A 14,051-nucleotide genomic window follows, 5' to 3' on the forward strand; every position below is an offset into this window, starting at 1 on the left:
TACCTGGCAGATGGTTGGGTCTGAAGAGAATCATGTGATGGCTTCATGAGATCGTCGTCTTTTAGCTTGCCTCTTGTAAGTGAGTTCCGGAGCATCCCTACACAAAGACCAGCAGTAATCCACAAGCATTGTTTCATTCCAACAGCCCTGATATCTTTGTTCCATAACAGAAATATCCTGATAGAATCTTTCTCCGTGTTCATAACAGACAGCTCCACAACTTGGAGGGAAGAAGTCTAGGTGGAAGGGGAGAAAATGGATTTTAAGGGACATGTTGCATCCGAGTTGATGGTATTTTTGCAGGAGTACTGTCACGAACTGAGTGTAGTTATCATCTCTTTTGTTGCCTAAAAATCCATGAATATCTCCCTTGAAGTCTTCCCAAGGTTCCTTTTCTTTACCCTCCAAAACTTGGTTAAATGCAGCATCTTTTACAAGTTCTCGAATTTGTGGCCCGACAAAAATACATTCCTTAACTTTGGCATCACTTAATTTCGGAAATTTCTCTCTTACGTACTTAAAGGCCTGTCCTTGGTTCATACCTTTGACAACATTTTTCATGAAACCCAGCTTAATATGCAAGGGTGGAAGAACATCTTTTGGGTCCACAAGAGGCTCGGCAACAACATTTTTCTCGCTAGGGTTGAGATTTCTTGCAGGCCAGTCTGCTTGAATATAATGTGATTTCCTATCCCTGCTGTCCCACATACATAATTCAGTCGAAGAGACTGTCATATTTATATAAGTCTCCTTCATGTGAACTCCATGACCAACAGGAATAGAAAGAAGACGGTTGCCATTGTGAAGTAATACAGCTTTCAAACTAAGCTTGGAGGAGTCTATGAATAGTCTCCATTCAGTTGGATCATGGTTCAAATTCAAACATTTCATCAAGCCATTAATGTCGCAGCAAACAACAAGATTGTTTTTCTTCTTAAAAAAGGGAAGCAGTTTCCTGTGACGTCTGTATTGTGAGACCCTGACATCACGTTCGAGAAGATTCCATTGCTGTAGTCTAGACCCTAGAATTTCTGCCTTCTCCTTTGACAGGTCAAGGTCTCTAATGAGATCACTCAATTCCACTTGACTCAGTCTGTGCGGGCTATCATTTTTTTCTTCAAAATCAGGATCATGGGATGTGGAATGCTTGTTGGGTTGTTCTTCTTGTTCCACACTGTCTTCATTTTCAACTTCAAACACACAATTTTCGTATGGAGTAGGAACTGGTAAACTATCTGAATGCGGAATATGTCGAATAGCAGATCGAAGATTCGGGTATTGAACTGTTCTTTTTTCTTCATAGACAATCTTGTCTTTATAGGTGGAGTCAAGCAGAAATAGTCATCTGTATGCTTTCTAGGCTCCCGCCAAACTATAGGCACAGCAAAAGCCATATATTGTTTCTTATTTTTCAGCCATTCTCGCAGTGTAACTGAACAAGAGTTGTAACATATAATATGTGAAGACCATGACTTATCCTGGTCCCCTACCTTCATACCGAAATAATGCTGATAGTCTTCAAAAGAGGCGTCAGATTGCGTTTCTGTGACGAAAATGTTACTTCACCACAAATGTAACAAACATTATTCACTATATTTACACATTTGCGTGGCATTTTTAATAATTTTACACTTTAAAAGCACTTCCAAACCAGAAATTCTGCATTAATTACAGCAGAAACAATATGAAATTCACAGTGACAGCAACAATATCTATGTTTATAACTTACAAACAGCTAAAGAACATTTGTTTTCTGTTATTTGACAGGTTTGCCAACTCCCAAAATAGAATTTTCCCCAAACTGAAAATGTTGACTCTAAAAAATGAAATATCACTTTATCTCCAAAGCAAGAGCAAGGTTTAGCTGCTTTTGAGCCCGAAAAATTTTCATTGTTGGGCAGTGTAATTAAGGACAGTACCTAATTAAGCGGATATACTGCATTAATTCTTAATTTTAATCTTGGTTGTCAACAAAACAGAATTATGTTAATTTTACCTTGTGTTAAAGTTATGAGAGTCATCATGGCTAGAGTCATTATGGCATGTAAATATAACACAAATTAGCTTTGCCTAGCACATTAGTCAATAATGATTTTTTTCTTAAGAGGGTAATAATAATAATAATAATAATAATAATAATAATAATAATAATAATAGTTTAAATCTCACTTGTAGTGAATAAATCTTTTTACTTTACTTTTATGTCATTTGCAGAGAATGATCAAGGTCATTCTTTCCTTCCACTTCTGGCCATGCCATATTCAATTGTTCCATTCAGTAAAGTCAATCAATTGGATTTCGAACAAAGTTCCTATTTCAAAATTGGGTATAAGCTTTCCCATGGAGATTCTGAATTTCATGTTGTTAATTTGGGGTATGCAGTAAAAATATGTCAACCAAATGTCGTTAAACTTCCACAAATACAGCAAACTATTAACAGACCTAAACTAGTAAAAGAAAAAAAACTAGCTGACGTTCAGTCAGTGCATAAGTGGATGCTAGAAATTGATAAAACTTATTTGAAAAACCTCTTAAAACAGTAATCATTTTCTGTACAAGGAAATATTATCCAGCACAAATAAGAACATGTTGTAACAACATTTTATGTTAATATTAATGCTATAAACTATTAAAAAATTTTAATTATGGTTTATTTAACGACGCTCGCAACTTCAGAGGTTATATCAGCGTCGCCGGTGTGCCGAAATTTAGTCCCGCAAAAGTTATTTTACATGCCAGTAAATCTACTGACATGAGTCTGTCGCATTTAATCACACTTAAATTTCATTGACCTGGGCCGGGATCGAACCCGCAATCTCGAGAACAGAAGGCCAGCGCTAAATCGAATACGCTACCCAGGCTGACTATAAACTATAAAAAAAAACAAAATATGATATTAAAACAGAAATAAATATGATGTTTGTTTAGAAACACTATTGATGTATTGTACTTAATGCAAAATGTTTATCCCCTTGGGAAATAGTGGTTAAAATTGAATTTATTAATCCTTCTGTTTTATTTCTGTATTATGTTTTCGAAGTGATAACTTGATCAAATCAGTAACATTTTCTTTGTGGATTCAAAGTTAAAAATTATTTCTTAATAATTTTATATACTTTCCTTCTCATTATCTTACCCTATATTTTGAGATGAATTTAAGAAAAAAGACATTAATAGTAAATGTAACTATGTAAAACAATACGCTGATCTCTTTTGTTTTATGACGGTAATGAAACTAGGAAAATCAGTTTGGTAACACAAGTTTCTGTTTGACAATACAAAAACACAATTGGGAACACAAGGTTCTAAATAAGAACAATCATTTTATTTTTATCTCATTTTGCGGTAAATAATTAATTATGAACATTTTACGTTCAATACATGTTAAATAACGACTTTAACTACCTGTAAGTCCAAAAAAGTTTTTAAAAATTGATCTGCTTTGATTTTAATAACAACCAAACTTTTAAAATGCTCTCCTGTAAAATTTACTAAACACTAGATAGAACCTTGTCATTCTGAACCCGCGATTAGTATTGCGTCTGTTAAACGCCATTTGTGTCTTTCAGATTTTTATACTAATTGTTGCAACGCATTTCTCGGCGGTACAAAAAATCATACACTCCCTTCGCACTACACTCTCATCAAATTCGTCTAGTTTCAAGACACTGTTTTAATTGTTTTCTTCTTATCCGGAGTTTAGAAAGACGTACCGTCGTCAAACACTGTTTTCCTGGTTTCAGTCACAATTTTTTTAATATTACTACGGGATACCATCTGCAGCCATTGCCACTCACTTCTGAATTTTGTGTAGAGGAATCTAAGTTCCTTGAGAAGCTTCTTTAGACATAAACACCAATACATTGTTTATATTTTCTTTCGTTCGACTATGAAACTTCTTACCTTTTATTTTTGAAGTAACTGAAACCATTTTCTTAATAATTGCAACTTCTAAACACATAAACTAACTGTACAGTACACGCGAGTAGGCTATATAATATATACAATTTAAATACACACACCTTTAAATGCTATTACCGAATATTTTTAAAAAACTCCGGTAATGTAACTCAAAGCGATTCACTACAAGCACCTGTTAGGCAGCGAGCGAACGACTGACAAAGAGAAATATTTTGCAAGTGGACTTTACGCCTAACCAGTAACCGATACCTGCAGTTTAAATCTCAACCGTCGCCATGCTTTCAGATCTTTCGCGAGATCTGTACGTACATATCTGAAATTTGCAAAGTTTTAAGTAGGGATGTAATGTAAATATGTACTTGATAATAAGGTTGAGTTTACAAATTATAATTAAGGAAACTATCTTGTATAAACTTATAGATTAATAGAGGTCATGAAAACTGGTTCCAGCCAATCAGAAAGAGACCATCCAATGTTTCAATTCTCATTGTAAAGGGACTCTATCTTTCCTGACCCTACTTTTTCATTTATGCGGGATATGCAGAATATTTTTTATTCTACAAAAGAAAGAGTCGTAATGTTTGATTAAATCGTTGGAATCGACTCCTGCAAAATAATCGTGTTGCCTAACTCCTATTTGAAACCCTTATAATACAGTGGCGGCTCGCAACCTCAAAAGTTGGTGAAGCTCTTTTATTAAGGGACATGATGTACGACTTACCTATTTTTTATAGATTAAGTTGATTCGTCTGTCTCTACAGATGGAGAATTTGTCACTGATGTCGTCATGAATGGCTGCTTCTCAATCAGATCATGTAGCAAGTCCTTGTGAATGGAGATATGGAGATGCACGCCAATGATGTTAATCTACCTTGTGCCATTGAATTGCGAAGATTTGTCTTTATGCGGTTGAGTGCACAAAAAACACAAAAACTTCGCTCCACTGCAACGCTTATTGACTGTAATGTCACAATAAGGGAAAAGAGCCTATAGGTTTCTTCAATACGCATTTGTTTTCTCTTACAAGTTTTAGTGCTTGTATCAGGGGAAATGTTCTGGTACTCATGATCTGCATAGAGAAGCTCTAGTTCTGTTTTCAAACGACTTACTTTGAACAAATTTTGGAAAGTCTTTTGTAGAGCGGCAAGAGCATTAGAAGGAAAAATGTTAGAATACTGAAGAAATTTTAAAGTATTGGCAAAAGAGCAAAACTGAAGCTGTTCAATATCTTGATATCTAGTGTTAACTTGCATAAACATGACGTCAAGTATTTCAAAAATTATTGTTTGTACTTCTGAAAAGTTCACCTTCTGACAGCTAAACATATTTCCGCCCTGAAAATTCACCCCTTTCTCTAGCCTTTTAAAAAAACTGACAAAAACTTAATCTGTTTTCATAAAATCCACCCGAGTTCCATACAGATTTTTTTATTCCAACTAACAAACAGAGCCAACAAAACAATTTTTCCAAATAAGAACTACTGCACAGCCATTGATATTCACTGTACCACGCACTTTTAAAATGTTTGTTGTAAGATCTTGCACCATTCCTTTTCAACATTTTTGCCGATATATTAATAACAAGTGTTGGTTTCCCCGCTAACAATTTTTTTTTATTTTAGTCGGTTATTTAACGACGCTGTATCAACTACGAAGTTATTTAGCGTCGATGAGATTGGTGATAGCGAGATGGTATTTGGCGAGATGAGGGCGAGGATTCGCCACAGATTACCTGACTTTCACCTTACAGTTAGGAAAAACCTCGAAAAAACCTAACCAGGTAATCAGCCCATTGTGTTTTTTGTGTGAAAACAAATTTGGTTGTAAAAATAGTTAATTTCTCTATCGATTGATACTTTGTTGTATACTTGTATTCCTGCATATATTAGACTCAAAGGTCGAAATTACAGAGAGGAGAGGAGAGGAGAGGAGAGGAGAGGAGAGGAGAGGAGAGGAGAGGAGAGGAGAGGAGAGGAGAGGAGAGGAGAGGAGAGGAGAGGAGGACGGAAGGGGAAGAGATGGGAAGGGGAGATGGGCAGGGGAGATGGAAGAGTGAAGGGATAGAGAGAGGGGAGGGATAGAGGAAACGAATTACATCAAGTAATGGACGATGTATAGTCCGGATCAGCTTACTTAAGACCCTAAGGGTGAAAGCTAATAATTTTTCCCCATTAATACATATGCTAATGGATTATGATGATTTTCTAGTTTGAAGGTTGAATTTATTTTGCCAACTTCTTTTCGAATTTAGATACTGAGAAATACTACAACTGGTAGTGATTTTCTAACTGTTATGTTTGCAGCAGGAACAGCTGTCGTCGGCAGTGCAAATTCTGAAAATTCAAATTGTTCTAGATTTCTGAGCCGATTACTGGGCGCTAGTGAAATTCGAACATACATAATTAATTAATATCAGTAGCTTATTATTATTACATAGGGAAACTAGGTGCGGAACGGAACCTTTAACATGAAAATGGATATAAAATGTTATATATTATAAATAAAAAGAAGAAATTTTGTAGACATGTTCTTTAATATGTCCTCTTCACTATGAAGCACAAAGGTTACACATAGAAATGTATAGGGGCAACTAATAAAAAAAAGAGAAAATAGTATGAAAGTGGTCCGTTCTGCCCCACCCCTGAGGAAGAATGGGTCTCTATTGATACATTGTCAAATTTCACACAATTATCTCCCCTGAGGCAGCATATCCAAAGCTTATTTAAAGTAGGCTTTACCAACATCATCCAGTCAAATCAATAGCAATAAGGGCACATCAAAATATTATAAAATCAAAAAGAAAAGAGCAACACATTTTGCACAGATGAGTTGCGCTTCATTATCTTTGCTATTGATTCCTGCACAAGAATTATGTGCCCAGTTATGGCAGGAGAAACAACGCTACGCATCCTTCTGTCGAACAAGAATATAAGTCATTGCAGTACAGGCATTCTGAATCACTCTCTCATCTTCACTGCCATCTTCCTTTTCAATTTTATTCTTCTGCCTTCTTCTTTTTTTGCATTGTACTTTACTTTCCTTGTCCCAGGGACGAATTTAAATTTTTTTCTAGCTCGTTCTTTCTGTTCCTTCACCTTTCTTTTATATCTTTAAAATGCTTCTTGGAGTTCATTTTCGTAAAGTGATGCTGTCGAAATCGCAGCACAATCCTCTTTCTCTTTATTTTCGTCTCTTGTTTGTTAATCTTTGGAATGGCGGAGATTTAATGTGGAGAAACCTAAGGAAATTTGGTCGAAGTTGATGAAGGCCTACATCTTTCGTAGGAGTTAACTCAATTGTATCTCCTTGTGTATGAGTTGAGGCTGTAGTCTAGGCAGGATCAGTTGGTGCAGACGAACTTGCAGTGTTTGTTGAATTTTTTCAAGAGCTCTATCTGTTATGCTGATGGCAAAAAACAGCCACCACTAACAATTTTATCAAATTTGTTTATTTATTTATTTAGGCCTACATTCCTTTTAAATGTCTATTTTTTCAATTAATATCCCAATAGAAAAGACTGTTAAATAAATTTAAAAGAGTCAGGAGATAATATAGGTAAGAAGAAGAAAGGTATTAAACCTAGCAAACAATAGTAATGCTGAGGTAGAACGAAACATGGTCCATTCCGCCACGGTCCGTTCTGCCCCTACTTTGAGATTAGGTTTAGTTTAACATCCACAAAATTCCTTTCGAAATGAAAATTTCTGAACATGTTAAAATATAGCCAATAATGCCAAGTTTAAGAAAATGTAAAGAAGAAATCGATAATTAAATACATTTTACGTATCTTGTTAGTAAATATTCATGGAAGTTGCAATTCACACAGAAGAAACGAAGAAAAGCGCACTACAGACTTCAACTACAATAACCAAACAGTCAAAATTGCTTCTTCTCTTCCTTGCCGCTGGAATAGTAGTTGCTGAAAGTTTTATAGAGTGCACAATATTACAATGCAAATAAATAGATAGTTTCGTTCCGCCCCAGCGTTCCGTTCTGCCCCTAGTCCCCTAATAGTTATTTTATGTGTTGCGTTGTGGTTACAATTCAAGATTATAGTCACATAAGTGCTAAATAAATATAACTTATGGTGTGATACGTACACTTGGGTGATCGATAGAAAATGCGCACGGAAGCAGCAATTATAACTAGAATAGCAAAATTATTAGAATAAGTAAGTATTCTTAAGCATACATTTCAAAATGGCATTCAGTTTTCGGAGTTGTACTAACCATTTCACGTGATGAAACATAATACATTTTTAGGTTAGACCTCGTTAATCTTAAAATGTCATTGTCAGACAAAATACGTTGTAATATTAGATCATATTAATCTACTAATTTCCAACATAATGTGCGAAAGGTCCAGGAGGAAAATATAAGCTTACTCTTTCACAAATTATTGAAACATTTAAGAAACACCTCCCAACATAAAGATGTGATGTAGTAAATAAGTAAATAAGCAAGACATCATTATTGTTAATAGTATATTATTATTATTATTATTATTATTATTATTATTATTATTATTATTATTATTATTATCCATGGCATTGTGATTTTTCTCTCTTTGATGATATCTGGTATTAGTTGGCAACGGTTAAGAGACGGCCAAATTAGTCTTTTAGGACTGCTATTACGTGATCCTCACTATACCTCTGGACGCTATTCGCCGAAAGTAGTACCTATAACATGTAGATTTAGCTCACTTCATCTCAGAGTTCGTCGCAACGAGTTAGAAAGAGATTACTTTCTAACTCTTTGGTTCATCGTTTGAATCGCCATTTTCCGCAAAGATAGATCAGTCGAGGGGGATTCATTGAATGGCCTGCCCTATCGCCAGATTTAAATCCAATGAATTTTTATGTCTGGGACATTAGAAGTCCACAGTTTATTCATCACATGTACCTCAAGATACGCTTCTCATAACGTCAACATAAGTGGATTTGAACTATTCCGAAGTTCTCTATGCGTTTTCAACATAGCACGCATGGACCGCAGGCACAGGGCTGCATGGTCGCAGGAGAAGGTCGCTTTGTGCAATTACTCTTTTGCAAAACGTTTATTTTATTTAGTAAGTTTCTTAATGGAATTACTTGTACTATGAACTTGTTTGTTAGCAATAAAGTAGCATAATTCTGAAACTAAGCATTCTCAGAAACATGTATACATGAAAGTTATACAATGTTCTGTTGTTAATAATTTACTTACTTAAATACTTATTTATGGCTTTTAAGGAACCCGCAGGTTCATTGCCGCCCTCACATAAGCTCGCCATCGGTCCCTATCCTGTGCAATATTAATCTAGTCTCTATTATCACAACCCACCTCCCTTAGATCCATTTTAATATTATCTTCCCATCTACGTCTCGGCCTCCCCAAAGGTCTTTTTCCCTCCGCTCTCCCAATTAACATTCTTTATGCATATCTGGATTCGCCCATACGTCTACATGCCCTTTCCATCTCAAACGCCTGGATTTAATGTCCCTAATTATGTCAGGTGAAGAAAACAATGCTTGCAGTTCTGCGTTGTGTAACATTCTCCATTCTCCTTATCTTCATCCCTCTTAGGCCCAAATATTTTCCTAAGAACCTTATTCTCAAAAGCCCTTAATCTCTGTTCCTCTCTCAAAGTGAGAGTTCAAGTTTCACAACCATACAGAACAACCGGTAATATAACTTTTATAAATTATAACTTTAAGATTTTTTGACAGCAGACTAGATGACAAAATCTTCTCAATCGAATAATAACACGCATTTCTCATGTTTATTCTGCTTTTAATTTCCTCCCGAGTGTCATTTATACCTGTTACTGTTGCACCAAGATATTTTAATTTTTATACCTCTTCGAAGGCTAAATCTCCAATTTTTATATTCCCATTTCGTACAATATTCTCGTCACGAGACATAATCATATATTTTTATTTTCGGGGTTTACTTCCAAACCTATCTATTTTCTTTCTTCCAGTAAAATTTCCGTGTTTTCCCTAATTGTTTGTGGATTATCTCCTAACATATTCACGTCATCCGCATAGACTAGACAAGCTAGTGTAACCCGTTCAATTCCAAACTCTATTTTTTATCCTAATGGCATATTCTAGAGCAAAGTTAAAAAGTAAAGGTGATAGTGCATCTCCTTGCTTTAGCCGGCAGTGAATTGGAAAAGCATCAGACAGAAGCTGGCCTAACGGACTCTGCTGTAAGTTTCACTGAGACACATTTTAATTTATGGAATTAGTTTCTTGGGAATACCAAATTCAATAAGGATATAATATAAAACTTCTCTCTTAACCGAGTCATATGCCTTTCTGGAATCTATGAATAAGTGATGTACTGTACCCTTATACTCCCATTTTTTCTCCAATATCTGTCGAATACAAAAAATCTGATCAATGGTCGATCTATTATGCCTAAAACCGCACTGATGATCGCCAATAATTTCATCTACATATGGAGTTAATGTTCTCAAGAGAATATTGGACAACATTTTGTACGATGTCAACAAAAGTGATATTCCTCGAAAGGTACTACAGTTAGTCTTGTCCCACTTCTTAAAAATACGTCTCCAAAATATTTGACACCAATTTGCATACACTGCAGACAGATCTATGCAATGTTGTCAAGTGCTATGGTAATAGTCCATAATTATTATTTTTCTTTCCAGGGGATTCCAAATCATATGTGGGGAGGAGGCTATGACAGCCCCTATTCTAACGAAAAATACACATTCAGGATTTCTTTCTACAATGGAGTCCTTCATTGCCATGTTACGTGGAAAGCCGGTACTGTCATTCTCTTTCATTGGACAGATCCATCTCCTTTCAAAGTCCGATATTTCACCTTTGGCACTCTCGACGTATTTGGACACATGCTTTTACATCTAGGTAATGTTCAGTTTTATTAATTTTGTTGTACTGAGATTGAATGTTTTTATTCGTAACGATAAACATTTGTTAAGTAAGCAATATTACGTACCTATCACTTTGGCCTGGTCCAGAAAATGAACAGCACAAAGGTTTCTAATCTTATTTGGCGATTGTTACTGCATTATAACCTTTGTAGCAGCAGCAGCAGCAGCAGCAGCAAGAGTATTCCAGGAGTGGATTCTTGACATCGGATATGTATGGTATGCCATGATGTAGTGTGGTGTGGTATAATATGGCATGGTATGTATTGTATGGCATGATTCTAGTTCTGGCGGAATCCATTTCTCTCTTATTTAATATATTATTTAACCTAATTAGATTCTATTTTATCGGTGTGTTGCGAGTGTCTCACAGAATATTTCCAAGATTACGATAATAAGCAAAGAGTCACACAGTTTATAACATATGTACAACATAATATAATATAATGATATTTTATTTAGAGTTCAGTCTAATTGACATATCTCAGTTTAAAATCAATAACACTTACAGATGTAAATGATCATTGCATATTATAAAATTGAAATGCAAACGTTTTCGCCCTTGGGCATCATCAGACATTTAACTTACAATATCTTATACAATTTTTTCATATTTTTGCTGTTTATAGTGCGAGCATTGGTCTAATGGAAGTGTATTTGGCTTATTATGAAGTTTAGGAGGAATCATATGGCTTTTAATCATGTTGTTTCAATGTTCACAATTTTATAATTTGAAACATAAGATCAACAAAACATTTTAGTCACAATTTTATCATATATAATTTTAATACCTGTACTCATTTACATTTCAGATTATTTCATTATTTGGAATAGTTTCCGAAATAATTAGAGTTCAAATATTCTGTTTAGCATCCTTCTTTACCTATCCATTCGCCATGACTCTGGAAAGATTATGTTTTGTAAACAAATGTGTCCCTTTCATGGTCAACAAATTGGGTCTCTAACCTTAAAAATGCAAGTAGCTCTTCTGAAATGAATAAACTCGAATTAATCCTTCTATTATTAAATTTGCACTCTAGGTAATTAGGAATTCATGCTGCAAAATATCCGAGACGCCACAGAAACATACGAAAATACGTCATTCGTATGAACAATTTCCATGTTACTATGGATGGAGGACACTTTGAACAGATATTTTAAACAAAAATAATGCTTCGCTGAATGAAACTTAAAGCGTGAAATAAAGGAATAAATTATAGGCTATCATAAAATATAAAACTATATCGGTAGCTGTTTTCTTTATGTTTTATGGAACACTCCATTAAATAAATTCAAATAGTAACTGTCTGTTTTAAATTAAAGATGTCTAAATAAAGCAATAAATTATTGGTATTGGAGCATAGAAGCATACATTATATCCATGGGAGCGACACTTTATACATTTGGTTAGTGGCACAGATAATGTCCTAAATTAAAAATTGTGGTACGTAATTGAAAAAGGTTGAGAACCGATGAATTACAGGATAACTCAAATATATACACAAGTATTGCTAAATATGTTATTCTTACGCAATACTATGAATGAGTAAAGAATTTCACAGAATGACAAATTTATAAATAGCTTTACAGTTCCCAATCTTTTGTTAAAACCCAAACTCCATTCTCTGCCTACTAGTGGCGTGCCGTCAATGGACTAGTAGGACTAACCTATTCTCTAAGTATCATCAGCTTATAAAATTTATTACATCTCATGTTTGAATTTTAAAAAGTTTCAAGATATCACAATTGACAACTTCAATTTGTTTCCTTCCCTCAGCGCTCAACGTCTGTAGAATTGGACTCGTCCAGCCGACGTGAACCAGTCAGTTCGTACTGGCACCGCCGACGATGGCACTGGACTAGCAGACTTAAAGCTACTCCCTTCCCTACATGAACAATAAATACGGTTGGGCGTTCCCTGGTAAACAATTGAGATCACTGATAAACAATTGCCGTGTCTCCATTCTTGTTAGAAAGAATATATTAGTAGACCTACGTTTATTGTTTTTGTGCATTATCAGTTAAGTACTGAAAGTGTGCCTGTGAAGTGTAACATGGATTAAAACAATATTGTGTGTTTTACATTGTTTAGTAAACATGGAAAGGGACTCTTTTCGAAATGCAAATCCATTGCAGCTCATACCAACTGCATCGTCTGAATCGTCGCCATCAGGCAGCGATACCAGTCACGACTGCCAACAGTCACAGTGTTGTATTTTGGACCGTTTTTAAGCATCGGTTGGGTACTACGTTTGGAAGTTTAAGTTTTCAGGAAAAGAAAAATATTATAGTAAAAGGTAGGCCTATTCCAGATCTTTCCATGAGTACAAAAATTAAAAACTATGTGCGTCATGTCCAAATTGATTACTACGAATCTTCAAAATGGCTAGCTGCATGTAAATCGAAAAATAAATTATTTTGCTGGCCTTGTGTTCTTTTTTGAAACCGATAGAGGAATATGGAATAGTACAGGTTTGTCTGATATCAGTAATTTTCACAAAGCAAACATTCGCCATGAGAAGACACAATCACATTTTTTTCTGCCATAACGAAATATAAAACTTTCGGTAAAACAAAGATAGACTTTCAACTAAGTAAACAACACAGGGTGAATGTTTTGAAACACAATGCAGAAGTTGACTCTAATAGAGAAATAATGAAGCGATTAATCGATGTAACTTGCTTACTGGCGAAGGAAGAGTTACCGTTCAGAAGTCATAACGAACACAGTGAATCAATTAATCGGGGAAACTATATTGAATTCTTGCACGTGCTCTCCAAGTATGATATTAAATTACACACACACACACACATTTAAAAAGTGCTAAAGGTTTCAAAGGTACATCAAGTCGAATTAAAAATGATATTATTGAAAGTATTAGTGACGTAACTCTAGACATAATAAAAGAAGTAAAAAAAAAGTACCTCTTGTTGCTTTAATGCTAGACGAAACGACGGATATTGCAAAATTCTCTCAACTTTACACTGTCATTCTTTATGTAAAAGAGGGTGAAATTCAGGAGAGGTTTTTAGGTTTTGCAGATATTAGCAATAATCGCTCTGCAGCTGCGTTAAGTGTACAGTTGTCAAAAAAAAAAAAAAAAAAAGTGGCCGCACTCGTGAACAGCGAAAATTTTCTGAGTCCACTTCGAGTCACGGCGATGTTACACGATGCATATCCTTGTAGAAGCAGTTCCGGAACTATGGAATTATTTCATATCTGCTTCT

General features: G+C 35.1%; 1 protein-coding gene across 7 annotated transcripts in view; it reads left to right on the forward strand.

Annotated features, from left to right (window-relative positions):
- The window catches only part of LOC138705761 (uncharacterized), a 209,753-nt gene that overhangs the window by 56,860 nt on the left and 138,842 nt on the right, over nucleotides 1–14,051 (forward strand). For 6 of the 7 annotated variants that reach the window (XM_069834382.1, XM_069834384.1, XM_069834385.1 and 3 more), the window contains one exon: nucleotides 10,581–10,800. The exons of the other annotated variant lie outside the window; for it this stretch is intronic. In XM_069834382.1, coding sequence (XP_069690483.1) covers nucleotides 10,581–10,800 — 220 coding nt within the window. The remainder of the gene's footprint in view (nucleotides 1–10,580; nucleotides 10,801–14,051) is intronic. 7 annotated transcript variants of the gene reach the window in all.

The sequence above is a fragment of the Periplaneta americana genome, chromosome 9, assembly GCF_040183065.1.
Source record: "Periplaneta americana isolate PAMFEO1 chromosome 9, P.americana_PAMFEO1_priV1, whole genome shotgun sequence".
NCBI lineage: Eukaryota > Metazoa > Arthropoda > Insecta > Blattodea > Blattidae > Periplaneta > Periplaneta americana.